The sequence below is a fragment of the Cebus imitator genome, unplaced genomic scaffold (genome assembly GCF_001604975.1).
Source record: "Cebus imitator isolate Cc_AM_T3 unplaced genomic scaffold, Cebus_imitator-1.0 Scaffold72, whole genome shotgun sequence".
NCBI classification, from domain to species: Eukaryota; Metazoa; Chordata; class Mammalia; order Primates; family Cebidae; genus Cebus; species Cebus imitator.
Window position 1 is genome coordinate 4,983,526 of NW_016107387.1, and position 24,807 is coordinate 5,008,332.

General features: G+C 49.9%; 1 protein-coding gene across 1 annotated transcript in view; it reads left to right on the forward strand.

Annotated features, from left to right (window-relative positions):
- Positions 1 to 21,607, forward strand: part of STX8 (syntaxin 8) — a 316,569-nt gene extending 294,962 nt beyond the window's left edge. The window contains exon 8 of the mRNA XM_017531449.1: positions 21,435 to 21,607. Within this exon, the coding sequence (XP_017386938.1) occupies positions 21,435 to 21,502 (68 nt within the window). The 3' untranslated portion in view covers positions 21,503 to 21,607. The remainder of the gene's footprint in view (positions 1 to 21,434) is intronic.
- Positions 21,608 to 24,807: the final 3,200 nt, after the last annotated feature.

Here is a 24,807-nt window from a genome sequence, read left to right on the forward strand (position 1 = left end):
GAGTGCAATGGTGCAATCTCAGCTCTCTGTAACCCCTGCCTCCTGGGTTCAAGCAATTCTCCTGCCTCAGCCTCCCAAGTAGCTGAGATTACAGGCAACCACCACCACACCCAGCTAATTTTTTGTATTTTTAGTAGAAACAGGGTTTAACCATGTTGGCCAGGCTGGTCTTGACCTCCTTGACTTCAGATGATCCCACCTGCCTCTGCCTCCCAAAGTGCTGGGAATACAGGCATGAGCCACTGCACCTGGACAATGTAAGCATTTTTATATATATAGGTTTACAGACTGTTGGAGAATTTTGTGAGTACATAAATCTCAAAGTCTGTTTTCATGATCAAGTCTGTAGAGTGAGGTAGAGAAGATTTTCAAGAGGAGCCTGGAAGCCATGTTTGATTGCACTGAGAGTAGTCACGCCTGACGGTGGGGCCTGCTGTGTTCAGCTCCAAGGTCCCACTGGTGCTGTGATGTCCCACAGCAGGGAGGATATGGGTAGCATTGGACACTGAAGGCCATCACACAATGGGGAAGGGTCACAGCATCTTCTCTCCAAAGATTGGAGATTGGGAATGCCACGCTGGTAGAAAGAACAATTCCCAGCAGGTGAGACTAGTAGCTAATCTTCGTTGAAAAGGTACCATGAGCCTGGTAGTACTCTCAGCACTCAGCATTTTCTCTTTTTGTCCGTGACAGCTCTGAGAGCAGAGGGTCATTATTTATTCTCCCAATTTTCGCCATAGAGAATTGGCTCCCTTACTCGAATGACAGCGCCATGATTTGAACACGTGCAGTCTGCCCGTTCAGCCTATGGTGGTTCAGCTGTTGCGCCATACAGCTTCCAAAGAGGGAAACCCTGTACTCATGCATGCATTCACCCTTTTGTGCCCTCTCTCATTTTGCCGCACACATGGGAAGTGACACACAGGGCTGGAAGTTAGTGGGTCAGGGAGCCTAAGACGGCTGAATGTTGGCCACTTGAAAGCAGAGATGACCTTGTGAACAGAGGAGGGCCCATTTTTCTGCCTCGACAAAGGGGTCAGGCTTCAGAGCCACACTGAATAATTATGACAAATGTTCTGATTACTTGGGAAAAGACCCAGCTCTAAGTGAAAGGCCCATGTCTGGCCGCGCTCTTGCCAGCCCTTATTTTTCTTTTCTCCCACAGCCCTCAACAGTCATCTTTCTTCTGCCCTCCCCACCATGGCCCTTGGTTATATATAGTCCATGTCACCTTGGAGGCGAAAGGAATGTGGAGATGAGGTGGGGGCCAAAGTGGCCTCCTGGATGACAGAGTGGCTCTCCACCCAGAGCACAGCACCAGGAGTGACACTAGTGATCCTTCCTCACTGGAAATGCATTTACCCGAATTCTTCTACACTCTTGGTGACATCGTGTGCCTACTATTTCACCCTATTTCTACACCATGACCTGGCTTCCTCTCGATTTCAGCCACCAGCTGGTGGCCAGCCCTTTGCAGCTATAAGCCAGCACTGCGCTGAAGTGAAACGGCTGCTAATAAAGGCAAGCACCATCAGTTTCAGAAGCACGCTGTTCATTTGGGCATAGAACAGTCCAGAAGGGCCATCTGAGGGATAGCTGCTGTCCAGGAAGTGGCTTACTGCTTCTCACCTCAGAAAGCACCCCATGTCCTCACAGACCAAGCAGGCTCCAATTCGCTGGCCAGGGCATCCCCTCTTCTGGAAAGTGCTGGCACCCAATGCCAACTTCTTCCTCTCCAACTCTCCTTTTTCTACACTCCATAATAACACCCCTCTCTGTTTCCAGTTGTCATTACATCACCCTTCATTCCAACAAACTTTCGTAATGTGTTATTTCTAAGCCTACATCTTATTAATGTTTAGGTATGGCAGTTTCCTGATGCCGTGTAGGAAGGCACCCTAGTCTTACCCGCAGTGTTTCCAAATCCCACTCTAGGATGTCTGGTTTCTGGACCGTATCAGCGCTCCCTCCCCTGTACCCCTAGAACTCGAAGGAAAGGGGGTGTGTGCCTTTCAGCCACCCTGCATGATGGGCAGTAGGCAAGGGGAGCTGGATTTTGTAACACTTACCACCTTCTAGTCTACTATATTAGTTTCTGATCTGGGTTTTTGTTTGTCTTCACACACTGGAGCCCCCTGCCAACGCCCCCAACAAACACACACTAGGACGTCAATTTGAGTAAATCTTTTTTTTTTTTTTTTTTNGATCTCGGTTCACTGCAACCTCTACCTCCCAGGTTCTAGCAATTCTCCTGCCTCAGCCTCCTGAGTAGCTGGGATTACAGGTGCACACTGCCACGCCCAACTAATTTTTTGTATTTTAGTAGAGACAAGCTTTCACTGTGTTGGCCAGGCTGGTCTCGAACTCCTGAATTCAGGCAGTCCACTTGGCTCAGCCTCCCAAAGTGCTAGGATTACAGGCGTGAGCCACTGCACCCGGCATGATTTTTTAACAAATCAGATAAGCATTTGATGTATTGACAAAGCTGATTGTAGCAGCGATGTCCCTTTGCCCTGCCTTTGTAGAACTTTGGTAGCGGTGCTCTGGTGTCGCCCTGCCAGCTGTCCCTAAGTGGTGCCAGGTAAAGTATCTAAATAAGACAAATGGAGGGGTTTGTAATGCTGAATCCATAGCCTGACTGGAACCTCGCAGGAATCTTCTGACAGCCAAGAGGGAATTGTCAAAACAAGATATCCGTAACAGAGTTCCTGACTGTCTTTTCAAAGACACTTGAATTTCTGCCAGACTCCAGACAGATTCACATTCCCAGGGGTAACACACAGCACAATGAAGGGATATTTCTTAGCAAATATTGACGTGCCAGAGAATTGGCATTAAATTATTGGCTTGACAACTCCTAATCTGCTGCTCTTGGTGGCTGATAGGAAGGATTATCTGTTTACAATTGAATTCTGCCCTTGACTTCTGGCGATTGTAGAGCTGAGCAAATTTCAGGGAAGGGAAATGAATAACACCTTAAAAACACAGATGGAACCTAGAAACTATTCAGCACTTTCTGTGCAGGAAGCGACAATAATGGCGGAGTTTTGACACACTCCCTCTAAGGAGCGGCTGTCATCTGCAGAGTTCCGTGTTTGTGTTGGGCGTGGGTACAGATGGGGTTGGTTTTCTGCATCTCTCATCAGACCCACAGACCCGTGAAGAACCAGGTGTGTATCTTTGCGTCAATTGGGCCTGACACACAGCAGTTACTAAACAGTTACCTGTTCAGTCTGGTTCTAGTATGGGTAAGCCTAAGTGTCTTGGGTAAATCTTACTGGGGCAGTGCTGCTATTCAGCACTGGGACAGCTTCACCAGCCAGTCTGACCTGACTCTCCTTGGCTGGGCCGTGGGCTCTCATGCGAAGTCTCCATTGACCAAGTGGCAGCCTCACCAGAGCCCCATGGCTGTGACTGCTGCTGCACGGCCACCTGACACCCGGCCAGGTGCTCATGCCTGGATCCTAGACCCCAGATCCCAGGGACCTGCCTTTCACTCGGCTGCCATCCAGCTTGTCGGCCCCATGACCTGCAGTCTTAATTCCTTTTAATTTCCTGTTTCTAGGCCAGTCCTTTTTCCCTTCATCTCAACCCCCACCCCTTCCAAGTCACCTTCCCCTGATTCTCTTGCTCCCTCTGGCCCCCAGATGTCTTTCTTCACACTGTTCTCTTTTCCAACAGTTGCTGCCTTCTTTCCAGCTGATTCTTTCCACATTTCTGTGTTCCTGCAGAGCAGTGCCTTGTCAGCATGGTGCTGGGCACCAGCTCGGGCTGGGGCCGAATTCTCTCCAGGTGGGGGCTTGGCCTTCCGAGAAAAGGACTGAGTTGCCAGGGTGAGGAGGGTGCCTCTCTCTTCCCGGTGTCACCTCAGCACAAACCCACCCAGGCACATGAGGGGCACTGGCCTGGCTGCTCCAAAGAGCCACCCCACAAAAGACCACAGATCTTTTTTTTTTTTTTTTTTTGAGATGGAGTCTTGCTCTGTTGCCCAGGCTGGAGTGCAATGGCGTGATCTCAGCTCACTGCAACCTCTGCCTCCCGGGTTCAAGTGATTCTCGTGCCTCAGCCTCCTGATAGCCGGGATTACAGTCACACACCACCACACCTGGCTAATTTTTGAATTTTAGTAGAGACGGGCTTTCACTGTATTGGTCAGGCTGGTCTTGAATTCTTGACCTCATAATCTGCCTGCCTCGGCCTCCCAAAGTGTTGGGATTACAGGTGTGAGCCACTGTGCCTGGCCTTAATTCAGCGAGGGCAGAACTTTTTGTCTGTTTGGTTCATTGCTGTAGCCCCGGTGCCTAGAACAGTATCCGGTAAGTGCTTAGTCAACATTTGTTCAATCAAAAGCCACAACAGAGATGCAAGACACAGAGGATACCAGTGTGATTTCTTCTTTCCCAAGCAAATCAGGAGTGAGGACCTTCTGTTTCATTTCAGTAACCATGTACTGAGCTGCTCAATGTGTAATGTATATAATGTATGCAAAGTGGATAGACCTTGCCTAATGTCAGTCATGGTGCTGGGCGTGGCTCTTGTTAGAAGCACCGTGGTAGCAGAGGCAATGTACATGCATTTCCCCTGGACCTGCCTGAACCAGGCCCCCAGTGCGCCCATAAGCAGTATGCTCAGGGAAGGAGGGATCCCCAGTGGGAAGGCTCTATCCAACTAGCATGCCCCATCCAGAGTGTGTTAGATTTGTTTCAAGAGGGTGAGCTCCCCTGCCCCGATCTGAACCCCAGATACCTCTCGACCCAGAACTGGAGTCCATCTCGTATTCACTTTGACTCTTTAGGACAATAGTATTAACAATATTAATCAAAGATTGCTTGTAAAATAATAGGGTATGTGACCGTGAAAGAAAAGAGTTAGGAATTTGGGAAGATGACAACTTTTTTTTTTTTTTTTTTCCTTTTCAGACAGGGTCTTGCCCTCTCATCCAGGCTGGAGTGCAGTGGCACAATCATGGCTCACTGTAGCCTCCACCTCCTGAGCTCAAGCGATCCTCCCACCTCAGCCTCCTGAGTACGTGGGACCCACAGGTGTGTGCCACCACACCTAGCTAATTTTATTCTTATTTTTTGTAGAGACGAGGTCTCCCTATGTAGCCCAGGCTGGTCTCAAACTCCTGGGCCCAAGCGATCCTCCCACCACAGCCTCCCAAAGTGCTGGGATTACAGGCACGAGCCACCGCACCTGGCCTTTCTTTTTTCCATCTTCTTTATTTTCCAAAATGACTACATGTATGCATATTGTTTTATATATTGTTTCTAGTTTAAAATTTAAAACCATGTGAAGCATACTAGTTCACTAGACATGCTCAGAAGAGAATTAGCCTTCTTGCTCTTATATTGCTGCTGAGAATTGTTGTTTGCGATTTGGCAGATCCTGTCCATCCTGGTTATCTATTGCTGTGTTTAAAAAATCAGGCTGGGTGCAATGGCTCATGCCTGTTATCCCAGCACTTTGGGAGGATGAGGAGGAAGGATTGTTTGAGCCCAGGAGTTTGAGAGGAGCCCTGGGAACACAGGGAGACCCCCTCTCTACAAAAAATTTAAAACTTTGCCGAGTATGGTGGTATGCACCTATGGTCTCAGCTACTTAGGAGGCTGAGGTGGAAGGATAACTTGAGCTCTGGAGGTGGAGGCTACAGTGAGCAGTGACCATGCCATTGCACTCCAGCCTGGGTGACAGAGTAAGACCCTGTCTCAAAAAAAGTAAAAGATTGGCCGGGTGCAGTGGCTCATGCTTGTAATCCCAGCACTTTGGGAGCCTGAGGCGTGTGGATCATCAGGTCAGGAGTTCAAGACCAGCCTGACCAACATAATGAAACCTCATCTCTTAAAAAAAATCTAAAAATTAGCCAGCGTGGTGGCTCACACCTGTAATTCCAGCTACTCAGGAGGCTGAGGCAGGAGAATCGCTTGAACCTGGGAGGCAGAGGTTGCAGAGAGCCAAGATTGCACCACTGCACTCCAGCCAGGGCAACAGAGTGAGACTCTGTCTAGTAAATAAATAAATAAAAGATCACCCCAAAATTTGGCAATGTAAAACAATTGTTTTGCTGCACTTCACAATTCTGTGGGTTAGGAATTTGAAAAGGGCTCGGCTGGCTGGCTCTGCCTCGGGATTTTCATGCAGTTGTAATATAGTCAGTATAATGGTGAAGCTGGGACCCGGTGGGGCTGGCTCAGCATCTCTTGACTCTCTCTTCTTATGATCTCATGTGGTCTCTCCATTTGGACTAATTTGGGCTGCCTTGTAACGTGGCAGCCTTATGGACGGTGAGCCACTCACATGGTGGCTGTGCTGAACAAGCAAGGTGGAAGGGTGTGTCATCTTTATGACCTCGCGTTGAAAGTCACAGAGTGTCACTGCTGCCGTACTGTATTGGTGCAGTAGTCACCAAGGGCTTATCAGGTTCACTGGGAGAGGACTCAGATCCTACCTCCTGATGAGAGGAATGTCAAAGTCACATTCTATGAAGAGTATGTGGATTGAGAGAGATCGTTGCTGGAAAATACAATCAGCGAGACTATCAAAATAAAAAATGCACATACTTTTTGTCCCAGGATTCCATATATAGAAATCTATCCTACAGAAATTCATGTACACATACACAAAGGTTTATGTTCAAAGATGTTTTCTGCAGCATTTCTTTTTACAGCAAAAATTTTGAAATAGCCTCAAAGTCTAGTACCAGGGTATCTTCTGAACAAGTAGTCTGCAGCCACTAAAAAGATTGAAGGTAGGTCTGTATGAACGATATTTAAGACCATTAGTTAAATGAAAGCAAGTCATGAGATACTTCTTATATTAGAATTCCATATTTTCCTTATTTGCTTATTTTTTAGAGACAGGATCTCCCTCTGGTTGCCCAGGCTGGAGTGCAGTCAACAGGTATTTCTGTGGGGACTTTAGCTTCTTCAGAGTAAAAAGTTGGAACCCAGACTGGGTGTCCTCAGGGGCAACTTCTTGGGACTGCCCTTTGAAGACTAAAGTAGTAAAGCAAAAGCATGCTAAGGTCATGCTTACGGTTTTCCAATTAACTAGACACAAATAGTGATTTTTGCTGATCTCTCTGCCAAAAGGTCTTGGTTGCAAATAAGCAGAAATGACTTTGACCCGTTTAGGTTAAAAAACATGTCCTTTATTTGAGTGATGTTGAGGTATTTGTGGGAACCCAAGGGATGATGGAGCCAACCGAGTCTAAGGACAAGTCTGAGCAAAGGCTGGGCCTGGGACCTTCCGGGCCAAGTTCGTGGCCCACCCCTCGAGTGTTACCATTCCTGTGACTGAGCCCCAGCTGTGCTCAGGTCAAAACCCAAAATTGGTGGAGAAGAGTACCTGGTTGGCCTCACCTGAGGTCCATCACATCAGCTGTGTATATGGAGGCAGGGTTAAGTTGAACAGACACACTATTGGGCCACTCCAGAAATATGTTGTTTTGAGGCATGGAACTCAGAAACCCAATGCAGATCTACTGCATAGTCTTTGCATATTGGTCAAATGATTTCCTTTTTTTTTTTAAGAGACAGGGTTTCACTCTTTCACCCAGGCTGGAGTGCAGTGGCGAGATCTCGGTTCACTGCAACCTCTACCTCCCAGGTTCTAGCAATTCTCCTGCCTCAGCCTCCTGAGTAGCTGGGATTACAGGTGCACACTGCCACGCCCAACTAATTTTTTGTATTTTAGTAGAGACAAGCTTTCACTGTGTTGGCCAGGCTGGTCTCGAACTCCTGAATTCAGGCAGTCCACTTGGCTCAGCCTCCCAAAGTGCTAGGATTACAGGCGTGAGCCACTGCACCCGGCATGATTTTTTAACAAATCAGATAAGCATTTGATGTATTGACAAAGCTGATTGTAGCAGCGATGTCCCTTTGCCCTGCCTTTGTAGAACTTTGGTAGCGGTGCTCTGGTGTCGCCCTGCCAGCTGTCCCTAAGTGGTGCCAGGTAAAGTATCTAAATAAGACAAATGGAGGGGTTTGTAATGCTGAATCCATAGCCTGACTGGAACCTCGCAGGAATCTTCTGACAGCCAAGAGGGAATTGTCAAAACAAGATATCCGTAACAGAGTTCCTGACTGTCTTTTCAAAGACACTTGAATTTCTGCCAGACTCCAGACAGATTCACATTCCCAGGGGTAACACACAGCACAATGAAGGGATATTTCTTAGCAAATATTGACGTGCCAGAGAATTGGCATTAAATTATTGGCTTGACAACTCCTAATCTGCTGCTCTTGGTGGCTGATAGGAAGGATTATCTGTTTACAATTGAATTCTGCCCTTGACTTCTGGCGATTGTAGAGCTGAGCAAATTTCAGGGAAGGGAAATGAATAACACCTTAAAAACACAGATGGAACCTAGAAACTATTCAGCACTTTCTGTGCAGGAAGCGACAATAATGGCGGAGTTTTGACACACTCCCTCTAAGGAGCGGCTGTCATCTGCAGAGTTCCGTGTTTGTGTTGGGCGTGGGTACAGATGGGGTTGGTTTTCTGCATCTCTCATCAGACCCACAGACCCGTGAAGAACCAGGTGTGTATCTTTGCGTCAATTGGGCCTGACACACAGCAGTTACTAAACAGTTACCTGTTCAGTCTGGTTCTAGTATGGGTAAGCCTAAGTGTCTTGGGTAAATCTTACTGGGGCAGTGCTGCTATTCAGCACTGGGACAGCTTCACCAGCCAGTCTGACCTGACTCTCCTTGGCTGGGCCGTGGGCTCTCATGCGAAGTCTCCATTGACCAAGTGGCAGCCTCACCAGAGCCCCATGGCTGTGACTGCTGCTGCACGGCCACCTGACACCCGGCCAGGTGCTCATGCCTGGATCCTAGACCCCAGATCCCAGGGACCTGCCTTTCACTCGGCTGCCATCCAGCTTGTCGGCCCCATGACCTGCAGTCTTAATTCCTTTTAATTTCCTGTTTCTAGGCCAGTCCTTTTTCCCTTCATCTCAACCCCCACCCCTTCCAAGTCACCTTCCCCTGATTCTCTTGCTCCCTCTGGCCCCCAGATGTCTTTCTTCACACTGTTCTCTTTTCCAACAGTTGCTGCCTTCTTTCCAGCTGATTCTTTCCACATTTCTGTGTTCCTGCAGAGCAGTGCCTTGTCAGCATGGTGCTGGGCACCAGCTCGGGCTGGGGCCGAATTCTCTCCAGGTGGGGGCTTGGCCTTCCGAGAAAAGGACTGAGTTGCCAGGGTGAGGAGGGTGCCTCTCTCTTCCCGGTGTCACCTCAGCACAAACCCACCCAGGCACATGAGGGGCACTGGCCTGGCTGCTCCAAAGAGCCACCCCACAAAAGACCACAGATCTTTTTTTTTTTTTTTTTTTAGAGAGGGAGTCTCGCTCTGTTGCCCAGGCTAGAGTGCAGTGGTGTGATCTCGGCTCACTGCACCCTCCGCCTCCCTGGTTCAAGTGATTTTCCTGCCTCATCCTCCAGAGTAGCTGGGATTACAGGCTCACACAACCACGCCTGGCTAATTTTTGTATTTTTAGTAGAGATGGGGTTTCACCATGTTAGGCTGGTCTCAAACTCCTGACCTCAGGTGATCCACCCACCTCAGCCTCCCAAAGTGCTGGGATTATAGACGTGAGCCACTACACACAGCCTAAAAGACCACAGTTCTGACCCTCAGAAAGCTGGTACTTTTCAGAAGAATTTAGCCAGCCCATGTTTAGCCAGCACTGGCTGTGTACCAGGCCCTGGGCTGCTATATCCTGCCATCCGCCCGCAGCTTTAGGAAATGTGTGCGTTGTCCCACGTGGTCCCTGAGGAAGCCTGAAAGCAGAGGTGTTGGGTAACTTGCTCACAGAAGCCAGAAAGCTCGGGCTGGACCCTGCAGGCCCTTTCTCAGCCCACTGTCCTGTATTCCTCAACTGCAATCTTGTCTAAAGGCTCAGACTGTTACATTCAGTCAGCATGACACAAAACTAAGATCCAGCTAAGATTCTATTTGGGGGCTGATTGTTTTGCCCAGTAACCTGTTTCGTTGAGGAGTCACAGGCACATGTCACAGTCTGTGGCTCGCTACCTTCATCCTGCAGGACGTCCACGGCCCACCCAGGTCGCCTCCTCCTATCCTGACCTCCCAGCTCTCTGAGTCAGGCCGAGCTCCCTGATGGTCCTTCCCGGAGAACATGGCCATTCACCCAGCGCCAGTCAGGTCGCCGGCCTCTGCCTTCCTGGGCACTCTGGAGGGAGTGTGGGATGGTCAAGACTTAGGGGTCTCAGCTCTTCTTTTCACCCTGTTAACTTTAGAGTCCCTATTTTCTTATTTATAGATTGGGGGAAATTGTTGCCCTGCTAGCCTCATTGTCTGATGGTGAAAATAATATGGGACTTGAGTCCTGAAAACTTTCTGAGTGCATGTACCTAATGGCATAACAGTACATTAATCTTGACTTTTCTTTTATTTATTTTATTTTTTTTTTAAGACAGTCTCACTTTGTCGCCCAGACTGGAGTGCAGTGGTGGGAGCTCAGCTCACTGCAACCTCCACCTCCTGGGTTCAAGCGATTCTCCTGCCTCAGCCTCCCGAGTTGCTGAGACTACAGGCACACACCACCATGCCCAGCTAATTTTTGTATTTTTAGTAGTGACATGGTTTCACGATGTTGGCCAGGCTGATCTCAAACTCCTGACCTCAGATGATCCACCTGTCTCAACCTCCCAAAGTTCTAGGATTACAGGCATGAGCCACCATGCCCGGCCTTCTTGACTTTTAAGAGACAGGATCTCACTCTGTCACTCAGACTGAAGTGCAGTGGTGCAATCAGAGCTCACTGCAGCCTTGAACTCCTGGGCTCCAGCAAGCCCCCCCACCTCAGCCTCTGAGTAGCTGGGATTATAACCATGCATCATCACAGCCAGCTAATTTTAAAATATTTTTTGTAGAGGTGAGAGCTCGCATTGTTGCCTAGGCTTTATTCTCGACTTCTGTTCTTGTTACACTACTACTATTAACATTACTATTTTTCTCTTTTTTTAAATTTAAATTAGAGATAGGGTTCCACCATGCTGCCCAGGCTAGTCTCGAGCTCTTGTGCTCAAGTGATCCACCTGCCTTGGCCTCCCAAAGTGCTGGGATTGCAAGCATCAACCACCGTGTCTGGCCACTACAACTTTTATTTATTTATTTACTTATATACTGATCAATTGATTGATTGATGGAATCTTACTCTGTAGCCCAGGCTGGAGTGCAGTGGTGCAATCTCAGCTCACTGCAACCTCCACCTCCCGGGTTCAATTGATTCTCCTGCCTCAGCCTCCTGAGTAGCTGGGACTACAGGTGTGCACCACCACACCCAGCTAGTTTTTGTATTTTTAGTAGAGATGGGGTTTCACCGTGTTGGCCAGGATGGTCTTGATCTCTTGACCTCGGGATCTGCCCTCCTTGGCCTCCCAAAGTGCTGGGATTACAGGCGTGAGCCACCGCGCCCGGCCACTACAGCTATTATTTTCATTGTCATTATTGTTACTTATGCAGCATGCCCAGATGCCCAGCTCCCCTGCCCCTGGGTTCCTCTCCGCCCCTTCTCCGCGTTGCTGAACGTGTTATAAAGCCAGGTGCCCCTTGTGGTTTGCTTTAAACTTCTCCTCTTCCTGCCTGTGACCCTGTCCTGTGACGCACCCTCCCCGGCTCTGACCTCCTCCACTTCCTCACAGGCTTTCACATCTAGGCCTTTCACAGCTCCCCTCACCTGGTGTCCACTTGGCTGTGCTCTGCCTGCCTGCTGACCGCTGCCCGTGTCCTGCCCAGCACAGCTGCCTTTCCTGTAGCCAATAACAGACACGGAGGCTGCCAGACATTCCACCCTGAACTTCCAATCTTTCCCGGATGCCCGCATCACCGCCGGGCCTCAGCGAGAATTGCTCCCTCTGTTTCTACACTAAATGCCACCCAGGTGTTCCTCTTGTTTTTGTGACTCTTCCTTCTTTTCGAGAGAGTGACATTTGATTTCTGTGAGGCCAGCTCTGTTGTGGGACATTGATGGAGCACCTGCCACTACTGGGCACCCGTTTCAGGCAGGGTCTCCATGAGGAACAATAATTATTGTCGGGAGAGTTACTGTTTACTGAGTGCCAGCTATGTTCTAGAAATCTCATGTACTATATCTTCCCAAACCTGCACAGCAAGCCTGTGAAGTCAGTCAGGATTTTCCAGTCTTGTTTCAAAGATGGTAGAACCGAGCTCCAGAGAATTCTTCCTTTCCCAATGTGTCATAGGTCACCAGTGGCAGATTAGAAGTCAGGTCTTCCTGACTGTAAAATCGGTGCCCCTTCCACCGAATCAGACTGCATTGATCTCTGATTTTGGAGATTCTATGGCTTAAGGAAGGAAGTATTAATAATAAAAGAACCTGGTCAGGCGCGGTGGCTCATGCCTGTAATCCCGGCACCTTGGGAGGCTGAGATCGGCAGATCACCTGAAGTCAGGGGTTGGAGACCAGCCTGGCCAACATGGTGAAGACCTGTCTCTACTAAAAATACAAGAATTAGCTGGACGTGGTGGTGGGTGCCTGTAATCTCAGCTAGTTGGGAGGCTGAGGCAGGAGAATCACTTGAACCTAGGAGGAGGCAGATGTTGCAATGAGCTGAGATCATGCCACTGCACTCCAGCCGCGCAACAGAAGGGAGACTCTGTCTCAAAAAATAAACATAAAATAAAATAATAAAAATAAATTAAAAAGATCCTAAAAGGTGGAAGACAGTCATTTAAGAGCAATGGCCTTGCTGCAGATGGCCTTGGATTCCAGGGCAGGCTGGCTGTGTATGGGCTAAGCAGTCTTCATGGAGGATAGGAAATATTGAGGACAAGCAGTCAAGGCCTCAGCCCTGCCCTGGGGCGGGCGGAAAATGGGCTGAGGCTGCACTCAGAGGGGAGCGGGCAGAGACTCCAGTGATGAGTCAGAGGCAACCCCCTGGAGCTGCAGAGGAAGGTGAACCCACGAAACAGAGAGAGGAAAACTTGCAGGGATGAGTTGGATGTCAGGCTAAGAACAAAACAAACTCAGAAAACCAGAGAAGACTTTTGCCCAGTGTTTTAATGGAAGCGTTATTCAGGGGAAATTCAAATGTAGAACTGTGGGGTAAGATAGATTCAAGAGGGGTGAGATCAGAAGCAGGTAGGTTCTCCCCTCCACACCCCCAGTGCCTGGTTTCTCTGAGCGCAGCTGAGCAGCAGCTTCAGGAAGGCTGCTAGTGCCACACCTGGGCCCCCCAGCAGAGCACTCACAGCCCTGGAGTGGGCAGGTCTGGGCAGAGACCTCAAACATAGCTGCCATCCTCCAGCCGCTCATTCTGGAAATCAGAATGTAAATATGCTCACCTTCTCTGCACGGTGTCTACTCTTTTCTTAGTGTATTTGCCCAGTCATGGGATTAAAGGGAACATTTACATGAACTTTTAAAGATAAATATTCCAGTTTTGTCTCTTCTCCTGCTTATTCCCCACCTCAGCTCAGGAGTCTGCTGTGAAAAGTCTGTTTGATCAGTGAGAATCAACTGGTTAATACATAAGCAAATGTCACCTCTATTGACAGGCACAACTGCGAAAAAAAAAAAAAAAAAACAACCACCAAACTACAGGAATCGTCCCTAAGTGTCTTCTATTCATCTTTAGAGGTTATCAGTGACATGGGAGTTGCCAGTTGGCCTAACTCTTCTGGTGTGAAAGGTGAGGCAAACAAAAAATACGCATTTCGTTGTTTTTTTTGTTTTTTGTTTTGAGATGAAATATTGCTTTGTCACTGAGACTGGAGCACAGTGGCACGATTTCAGTGGCATGATCTCAGCTCACTGTAACCTCCGCTTCCTGAGTTCCAGCGATTCTCCAGCCTCAGACTCCAAAGAAGCTGGGATTACAAGTGCCTGCCACCACACCCAGCTAATTTTTGCATTGTTTAGTAGAGACTAGGTTTTGCCATGTTGGCCAGGCTGGAGTGCAGTGGTGCGATCTTGGCTCACTGCAACCTCCACCTCCTGGGTTCAAGCAATTCTCCTGCTTCGGCCTCCTGAGTAGCTGGGATTACAGGTACCTGTCACCAAGCCTGGCTACTTTTTGCATTTTTCAGTAGAGATGGGGTTTCACCATGTTGGCCAGGCTGGTCTTGAACTCCTGACCTCAGGTGATCCACCTACCTCAGCCTCCCAAAGTGCTGGGGTCACAGGTGTGAGCCCCCGTGCCTGGCCAAAATAAGCATTTTGGTTCAAGACAACCAACAGTAGTGAGCAGCTAAGGCAGCTTTCCTTGAAGCAAAACCAGAAAAAGACTCCCCCTGGATAATCTGTGCATCACCCCTCCCTCCCTGCTCCTTTCCCATCAGTGTACCTGCCACGTTCCCCTGCAGCTACAGGGCAGAAGTGACCACCACGGAGATCTGCCCTCTCTCGCTCTCTCTCTCTCGCAAAGTCAGCCTCCAGATTTCTTTCCCCTCCTTCCCCTCCTCCTCCATGTCAGTGGACACTGAGAGCTGTGACCTACACCCAACTGTGGCAGGGGTGCTGGCAGCACAAGCTCCATATTTTGCTAGTCTCCAGTGTTTCACTGGAAAAAAGTATGGGACCATGACTCCAGATGAACAATCTTCAGAAAACACAACACTGTTCCTGAGAGACTGTGTTTAATATCCTCTCCCAGTTTGAAAAGGAGTTTGTTTTCTTACATCTTTTTTTAATTGCCATGAGCTGGACTTGTAAATATTGTAAGTGGTTGAGTAATACTCATCTGGTAAACTGACCAAAGGAAATGGACATTTTTTTCCACTCCTGTAACCCTGGCATCCCCTGCCTGCCCCTGAAAGGGACTCTTGAGGATTGGAAGGGAAAATCTGCCTCTCCAGGTGCCAGCGGGCCCAGGGCAGGAGCTGAGTGAAACGCGGAGGAAACGGTCCTGAAGTCAGGAGCTGCACCAGGTGTTCTGTGCTCGCGTTGGGGGCAGAGAGCGTTCATTGTTTAAGAAGTTGGCAGCCTCCCAGAAGTTCGACTGTCTTTCCTTGTTCTGAAATGTCAAACATTTCCTTAGCTGGGGAAATGGATGAGTAGACCCCCATGAGGTTTAAGAACTATTCTGAGGCAGACATACTAAGTTCTGTCTTTCACACGTGACCAAGTATGATGCCGGTTCCCATGACCCTCCAGCAGGAGGGTCTGCTGCATCCTCGAGACTGGAGCCACCTCCCTAGATCAGAAGAGTCCCCAGCTCTTCCCTGCCTCCACCTTTAGGAACCGTCAGACCCTCTGTGGTTATGTCGCAGGGAGTGTGTGTGTCTTTTTTTAATGGTGCCTTTTAGTGATATTTACTGAAATATTTGTAGATGACCTGTCTGGAATTCGTTTCAAAATAATACATGAGACACAGGGAGCAGGTGAGGGTTTGCATAAAGCCAGACTGGCCGTGAATGGATCTCTGTTAAAGCTGATGGATGGGCTGGGGCACGGTGGCTCACGCCTGTAATCCCAGCACTTTGGGAGGCCAAGGCGGGTGGATCATGAGGTCAAGAGATCGAGACCGTCCTGGTCAACATGATGAAACCCCGTCTCTACTAAAAATACAAAAAATTAGCTGGGCATGGTGGCGCGCGCATGTAATCCCAGCTACTTAGGAGGCTGAGGCAGGAGAATTGCTTGAACCCAGGAGGCGGAGGTTGCAGTGAGCCGAGATCGCGCCATTGCACTCCAGCCTGGGTAACAAGAGCAAAACTCAAAAAAAAAAAAAAAAGCTGACGGTTGGGCTCATCCCCGTTCTGCATGGCCTTCGGTCTGCTTTTGTATATGTTTAAAATTTTCCATCATAAAAAGCTAAGGAAGGGAAGGAGGGAGGGAGGGAGCAAGAAAGAGAAGAGGATGGAAAGAGAAGAAACTCTTTACCCCAGTGTTTCAGCTCCAGGGAGTCTGGGCCTCTCTCCCTGACGGACCCTACACTCTGTCTCAGGTCAGGATGCCTCCACACGGGCTCCACTGGTGCAGAGAAGGGTTAGAGTGTGGGCAGAGGGTCCTACCCACCTGGATTCCAATTCGAGTTCTTCCTCTTACCAGCCAGAGGGCCTTAGGTAGGAGAGTGAACCTTCCAGAACCTCAGCTTCCTCATATATACAATGGAGATGTATAATGTGGAGAATTAAGCCAAGCAATATCCCCATAGCACTTAGCACCAAACTGGGCACGTGTGACTATTTCACAAACGGTGTGGCTCAGCTTTCCCTGGCTTCTAAAAGATCCTTGCCTACTCATTCTGAAACATCCTTCAGAGGAGAGACACTCCATTCAGAAAGGTGCCAGAGCTGGGATCACATTCCAAGAAAGCCAAACTTCTCAAAGAAAAAGGATTGCAGTGATAAGGTAGATAAACACCTTTCCTTTGACCCAAAGAATCCAAAAGGCAGCAGTTGGCCTTTGCTTATCGCTGTCACCAGCCATCTTAAAATGACCTCCTCAGTTGACCCCAATAGACACCAGTTTACTTAAGCCTGTTGAAAGTCTCCTCCTGTTTGCTCTGAAAGGGTTTAAAATATAAAAGCCTTATTTGTCATTACTCTTGAAATCCCCCTTTTCATTTTTGGACAAGAACGCAGTTTATCACATCTTATCAACTTACTGTCCAAGATGGCCATTGCTGATACTGTGCGCCCCGTCATGCCTTTACTGGGACACAATTTGTCTAATTCACAGTATCTGTGGTAGAAAAATTAGCAGCTTTAAAGGCACCACTGTAATAATAATAGTTCAATAGACCCACCCACCATGTGCTAAAACTGCTAGGGAAGGTCTCTGCAGCCCAGGAGCTTTCTTCTGTCTTCTTCCCTCTGCAGTACTATGGGTTGGCATTGACCACTTTTTGAATTTTCTTGCTCATTGGCCTTCTTGCCACATTTTCTCAGCTTCTCCCTCTGTTGATCACTCCTTCTGTGCCGCTTGTGTCTCTTCTTATCCCTTGCAAAAATTCAATACATGTATTCATTTTTACACACACACACACACACACACACACGTGTGTGTGTGTGTGTGTGTGTGTGTGTGTGTGTGTGTCTGTGCCTCTTTCCTGTGTCAGGCTCTGTTCTGAGTACTGGGGATATGGGGGTGAATGAGAAACCACAGTCCCTGTTGTAGACGTTCATGTGCCCAGGAGAGATAGATGGTAACTGAGTACCTAAATAATGATTTAAGGCAGGTGCGGTGGGTCACACTTGTATTCCCAGCACTTTGGGAGGCCAAGGAGGGTGAATCACTTGAGGTCAGGAGTTTGGACCAGCCTGGCCAACATAGTGAAACCCCATCTCTACTAAAAATACAAAAGTTAGCCAGGTGTGGTGGTGGGCACCTGTAGTCCCACATACTCGGGAGACTGAGGTTGGAGAATCACTTGAACTCGGGAGGCAGAAGCTGCAGTAAGCCGAGATCACACCTTTTGCACTCAAGCCTGGGCTACAGAGCAAGACTCCATCTCAAAAAAAAAAATTTAAAAAGGGTTACCATGGAGAACTTAGGGGGGCAAAGAGGGCACAGGTAACTGGAGGACAACAAAGAGTTCCTTGGGAAAGTGCCACTGACACTGAGTTTGGGGGATTTACTAGACCAAGGGTGGGGAGTTCTTGGATGGAAAGGGTAGCACATGTAGAAGCCGGGAGGCAGGGCCCTTGCCTTGTGCATCGGCCTGTCGCAGGCAGTGGAGACACCCAGGGTAGCTGGAGCACAGCAAGCAGAGTGCGGCTGCAGGGTTGCAGGGCCAGGTTGTGCAAGGCCAAGTCTGTAAAGTTTGGATCTTGATTTCAGCCTTTGGAGGGTTTAAGCAAGGAGGTCACCTGACGTGCTTTACATTCCGAAAAGCCTGCTGTAGCTCCATCACAGAGCACGGACCGGACCGCGGAGCACGGACCGGACTGAGGAATGCACAGGCCGGGCGGTCCCTCACCGCAGGGCTCCGAATCAGGAATGGTAGCGACTGCGGGTGCCTCGAGGCCTCTTCCCTGGGACTTCAAGCTTGGGGTGTAGAAGCTAAAACCAGATGTGTGCTTTCCTCTTCCCAATCAGTTGTTATTTTGTTGTTGTTTTCCTTGTCCAGTCTATCATCGATGGGCATTTGGGTTGGCAGTTGTTCTTCTTGATTTATCTGTTCTTGTCACTTGTTCCGACGCTCTCATAATCACCCCGATTTGACAATTCACGGTCACTGTACCGGCCTCTGCTCTGGGCCATCAGAGCCTCAGTGTGGAGCCTGCCTTGCTGCACAGAGAGCTTCTAGGCCCACGTGTCCTCCCAGCTGTGATCCTGCTGGAGCCTCAGGAGCGCTACCTCTTCCTCAAACACCTCTCATCCTTTCCCGTATCTCCTCAGCTGTCAGCCCCTCCCTCTCAACTTAGGGTAAGCCCAGGCCCTGGAGTGCCAGGGATTGCCCCCTCACCCCACCCCTGCCTGTGCCTGCCTCCTCATTCCCATCATCTTCTCCTGATGTTGAGCAGCAGAAACCTTCACCCAGCCAGGAACAAGTCCTCGACCAGACACCATACAGGCACGAGAATAACCAAGAACTAGCGATGCTCCTGCCCAGGGGAGCTTTTGGTCAACCTGGAGATGTTTCTGGAGGCAGAAATCAGTGAAAAGATTTGTTCTTCTGCCAGGAGCAGTGGCTCACGCCTGTAATCCCAGAACTTTGGGAGACCGAGGCGAGCGGATCACCTGAGGTCAGGAGTTCAGCCTGGCCAACATGGTGAAACAGCATCTCTACTAAAAATGCAAAAATTAGCCAAGCACGTGGCAAGTGCCTGTAATCCCAGTCACCCAGGAAGCTGAAGCAGGAGAATCGCTTGAACCCGGGAGACGGAGTTTGCAGTGAGCCCACATCACTCCATTGCACTCCATCCTGTGGGACTAGAGTGAGACTTTGTCTCAAGGAAAAAAAAAAAAAGATTTGTTCTTCTGCTTCTGGGAAGAAGATGGACTAAGATAGTCACAAACACACACACACAGACACACACACACACACACACACAAATCCCTACCCCTACTTTCTCACTGCAAGCATCTTGAAATGTCAGGTAAAATAGTGTAAACCCACCCACAAATGTTAATGCATAGCTGAATTTACAAGGAAGAAAGGAAATCCCTAGATGAAAGAAATGAACAGAGCATTGAAAGCCAGCACCTAAGTGGATGAACTGCTGCAGCTGGGTCATTATCGGTCACTGTGATGGAGAGCAGGAGCGAGCAAGCCCCTGGAAAAAGCCAGGTCATAAATAGTTTAGGCTGTGCAGACCACAGACGTTGTCACATCTCCTTCTTTTATTTTTTAGACGACCCTCTACAAATATAAAAAAAACTATTGCTAGCTCATGAGTTGTCCAGAAACAGAGCACAGCCAGATTTGGCCCATAAACCAAAGTTGGCAGAGCCTTAAGCGTACACTAGGCTTGAGGTTTTCACCTACAGGAACAGGGAGAGAAATCTTGGGTCCCCAAGAGAAGCATCTCTCAAAAGATTGGATCATCAGAGAAAGGGCCTGTATTAGAAAAATTCACCCACAATCACAGGTAGATGACAAAGAAGCTTGCCATACTTCTTTTTATGAGATGGAGTTTTGCTGCTGTTGTACAGGCTGGAGGAGTGCAGTGGTGCAATCTCAGCTTACTGCACACTCCCGGGTGCAAGTGATTCTCCTGCCTCAGCCTCCCTGGTAGCTGAGATTACAGGTGCCCGCCACCACACCAGGCTAACTTTTTTTTGGTATTTTTTACGGGGTTTCACCATGTCGGCCAGGCTGGTCTCGAACTCCGGACCTCAGATGATCCGCCCACCTTGGCCTCCCAAAGTGCTGGGATTACAAGTGTGAGCCACTGCACCCACCCACTGGCCACACATTTTTAAGTCTTCTCACTATTCAAAACCATGGTGCCGTGCCCACATGGGTTGAGCTTAAGATTTACACTACCTGATCCACAGTGAACTTTGAGGATCTGTGGAGGGGATTCAGGAAGTCTGTGAACTTGGAAGAAAAAGCAAATTGCCCTCTTTTTTTTTGAGACGGAGTCTTACTCTGTCACCAGGCTTGAGTGCAGTGAAACGATCTCGGCTCACTGCAACCTCCGCCTCTTGGGTTCAAGTGATTCCCGTGCCTCAGCCTCCCAAGTAGCTGGGACTACAGGCGTGCACCACCATGCCTGGCTAGTTTTGTTTGTTTGTTTGTATTTTAGTAGAGACAGGGTTTCACCATGTTGGCTAGGATGGTCTCAATCTCCTGACCTTGTGATCCACCCACCTCAGCCTCCCAAAGTGCTGAGCCACTGCACCTGGCCACTGCACCCAGATGTGAGCCACTGCACCTGGCCACTGCACCCAGATGTGAGCACTGCACCCGGCCGCAAATGGCACTCTTATTTTCACAAATGTCTGAATGAAATTTAGCATTTTCTTTGCTGACAAACTTAGGCCACAGACTACAGCAGGATTGAGCAGTCCTGATGGCCACGCGACCATGTGACTCTGCACATGTGGCTCTCCCTGTTACTTTCTGAAGCATTTTCATGGACCTCTCCTCTTCTGCTCCCCACCTCCCTCCTGGGGCCTTGGCAGCTCAAGGACTCTTGAGTGAGCAAACCTTTCTTGAGTGCTTACTTGGCACTAGGCACGCCCCACCTCCCTTATGCTACACCTTGTCACCCCTGATACCTGGCGTGTGGCAAGCACTCATTGTTAACTACTGGGCAAATGAACATGGGCGACAGTGAGCTCATTGCCTTGAGGGAGGGCTGCGTTCTGTGGGGCCCACTTCATCAGCATCAGGTGGAGGAACAGGCCATGGTCAATCCAAATGCACGACTGCAGGGCTGGCAGGCAAAGCTGGACCCACCGTGGTGCTGGCTGGGAAGACCCATGCTCTCCAGCCAGAAATGTCGGGAAATGAAACCAGAAACTACTAGCAGAAAAAGTATATATTAAAACGAGCACCTCTGTTCGTGAATGTTTTTACACATGGGTGACAAAAGGATCTTGGACTCAAGAAGACAAAGTGAAGCCATGTGGAGAAAGGAGAACTGGGTTCTAGAATACAGCTCCTAAGCCCTTTGCTTTATCAGTGCTTCATCAATGCATAATCTGATTGAGTAGTGAGGGTGGCTACTGTCCGCTACTTCTACCCTCCCCTGTGGTCCAGGGTGTGCACAGATGCTAGAGTCAGGGGCATAGCAGGCTCCCCCTCCTGGCCTGAGTGTAGCCTGGAGAGGCCTGACCACACCAGGCCCCTCCTTCTGCACTCACCATCCTGCAAAGCCAGAGCTGGGCAGCAGCCTTGCCCCAGGCTACTGACCACCCCTCTCCGCCTCAGAGTACAAGGCTCAGAGGGAGCTACATCCCTCTGACTCTTTGCAGACACTCAGAATGTGTGAAGCTCTTCTGGCAGGAATCATTAAAAGAGGTATTTTCTGCTCCTCTTTTTCAGGGATGATCATGGTGATTTTATTGCTGCTCGTGGCTATTGTGGTCGTCGCAGTCTGGCCAACCAACTGATGGCGGTAAAGAGACCATCAGCCGTGACACCTGCCAACGACAGATGAAAACCCAGCACCCTTTTGGTACGCAAAGCCTGCCCTCAATAAATTCCCCCAAAGCTCCTAACTCTTGTGCATTGCTTCCGTAAAGACTCAAAGCTCTGGAGAGCCGCCTAGTGCACCGGGCCCAGTGTGGCCCTTTGAGTTTTGACTTTGATCATTTTGGTGCTAGCCAGGGGTCCCTCGAGGTCCCTGCTTCATGGCTGCCAGTGGATTGTGGCCACCTGGCAGTACTCTGGGCATCCTGGGGACACCAGATGAAGAGGCAGTTTGAAGCCTTGATGTCTGGAGTGCTTGCGGAAGCCATGTTTCTGTGTAGGAAATGGGTGTATATTCAGGGCCCTGTGTGTCCGGGTAATGGGGAAGGAGGTAGGTGACGGGTGTGTCTGAGTGTGTAACTGCCACCCCGCCAGGCTCAGCACTCCTCCTCGTGGAGCCAGCTGCCACTTCACAAAAATATTTCTGGACTGTACTTTGGGAACTGCCGTCGGCCCTAGAAGCACATTCTTTTTCATTTCCTTGGTGACAATTGACTCTCATCTTTCAAGGCTGACACATCTTTATAAGCAGCCAGAAACAAGGCTGCTGAATAACGCAGGTGGGGCAGGAGGTGGTCTGGCTGGAGAGCACTGTAGATGGTTCAGAGGGGTGAGATTACAAAGTCAGGGGAACACGCTGTTATTTGGCACCTCACCTGGCTCTGACTGCCCTGTGTGAGAGTGTGCGCAGTGTGGGTGCGTGTGTGTGGGTCTCAGAGCAGACAGATGGGGCAGGCCTGCGGAGGACGCCAGGTCCAGGGACGGCTGAGTTCGTGTTATCCACATGGAAAGCAGGCTGGGCCAGCTGACCTTGTTCTCCCCTCCATGACAAAAGTGGAAAGAATTAGGGTTGATGATGGGTGATTTCCAAAGCGCAAGATTTCACTGAGAAGAAGGTAGGGGATTCACAGGCAGGCAAGTTTCTTGTGGATTAGCTCATGACCTAAGCCGAGCGCGGTGGCTCACGCCTGTAATCTCAGCACTTTGGGAGGTCAAGGTGGGCAGATCACAAGTTCAAGTTCAAGACCAGCCTGGCCAACGTGGTGAAACCCTGTCTCTACTAAAAATACAAAAATTAGCTGGGCATGGTGGCGTGTGCCTGTAATCCCAGCTACTTGGGTGGCTGAGCTAGGAGAATTGCTTGAACCAAGACCTGGAAGGTGGAGGTTGCAGTGAGCCAAGATCGCGCCACTGCATTCCATCCTGGGCTACACAGCAAGACTCCACCTCAGAAAAAAAAAAAAAAAAAAAAAGAGGGCATGACCTGAAACCCCCTGTGGACAGAGACACCAGAGAAAGAGCCACGTGTCCCATTTCGCAGGGATTGAGGGCTCCAGGCATGCCAGGAAGACCTGAGGTCTGGGAGTCCAGACTGCTGCCCAGCTCTGACCCAGGCTGATGGGAAAGCCACTGTGGTCTCTCTGGCAAAGGATAAGGGAACTCTGGAAGCGCTCACCCCAGCGGTGAAATGTGCAGCCCAGAAGCAAAGCCATCACCTTCTGCTCACCCCTCACTGCCCACACCTCTGCTCATACCTCACTGGCCAGAACTCATCACCTGGCCTGCTCCACCATGAGGGGACCAGGACGTGTCCAGAAGGCCAAAGCCTGAAATATGCAGTGAACGGCCCTAATGAGAACCACACCACTTACCAGCTCAGTGAGCACGGGCAGGTCTCCTTCCTCTGCCTCTGTTTCCTTGTCTAGGACATGGAGAGGAGGCTTCCTTCCTATTCGCAGGGTTGCTGTGAGGACAGCGTGAGTTGGCACACACAAGCACAGAGCGCCCTGCTTGGCTCCACTAAAAAGTTTCTTCCCCAACCCAAGTCTGAGCCCAGTGGGCTAGACGCCTCCAGGTCCACAGCCCAGGGCCCTGTCACCTGCTTCCACCTAGTGCAATAGGACAGACTGTTGCGAGGATGTGAGCATGAAGCAGGGTGCAGGAAAACGCTCTCCTGTCTCTTTCCAGCCTGATCCCTGCTTCCAGGAGCTGCCAACACAGGCAGACCCAGGCTAGCCTTGGAGGATGTCAAGGCCGTCAAAACAGAGCAGAATGAAACGGGCTGTGTCCAGATGGGAGGTGCAAAGGGCTGAGAGGGCGAAGAGTAGGGGCAGCACTGAGGATGAGCCCTGCCGCCAGGGACCCGGATTGTCACAGGAAGGAGAGGGAAGGGAAGTGGGTTAGTGGTAGGTGCGTGTGTTCCTGAAGGAAAGGGGCCACGCTGGACAGGGGCCCAGGGCTTTTGGCTGGTAAGGGTCCCTAGGACGTACGTCCTCATCGGGGTGGGGTGGTTGCTAATGGATCATCCAAAGGAAGATCAAGAATCTGCAGAGCCTCATCTTCCAGTCTTGTGCGAGACCCCAAATCTCTACAAACAGCGTCTCCTTGGAGGAAGCCCCCACTTTGGGGCTCAGAGGAAGCAGCATTGACAGTCTGTTTGACTTTCTCACCTCCTCTTGACTTGCGCAGCACGGAGCCCCAGCAACTCGTGGGGCGTCTTTGAACGAGAGCCACGGAGTCCTGGCTCAGTCAGACTGAAAGGCCTTTTCAAGCAAAACACTGACCTGATGTCTGCACACAGCAGCTTCTGTTCTTTTGGCTGAATGGGCTCTAGGCCCGACCCCAGCACTGCTAGCTGGGTGACTCTGGACAAGTTACTTCACTTCTCTGGACCCACAGGCAGGGCAGGGTGGATAAAGAGCTACCCAGGAGGTCAGAATGCAAGGACCTGCCATCCAGCTTTTGGGCCGAGCAGGACACACGGTGGGGACGGGCAGGTAGGAGAACCCTGGCTCCCCTTAGTCTTCCCCATGTGGTGGGTATCATGTGAGACTCCCACCCCAGCCAGGACAGAAGTGGCACGCATACCCAAGTGGCCGGGATGTGTCCCTCTGGGGTATCTGTTGCCTCAAGAGCCACCCTAGAGAGCATGGCTGATGTAAAGGTGGCATTTTCCACCGTGGTTTGCAAGACTTGGCATTTCCCCCTTTAAAGCTGCCAGGACCACTGTCCCTGGGGACCCACAGTGAGTGATTTGGAGTTGGCTGGGCGAGCCTTAAGTCCTCACCCCCAGCATAAAGAACAGAGGCAAGGCCAGGCACGGTGGCTCACGCCTATAATACCTGCACTTTGGGAGGCCAAGGCCTCCTTGAGGTCAGGAGTTCAAGACCAGCCTGACCAACATGGAGAAACCTGTCTCTACTAAAAATACAAAAATTAGCTGGGC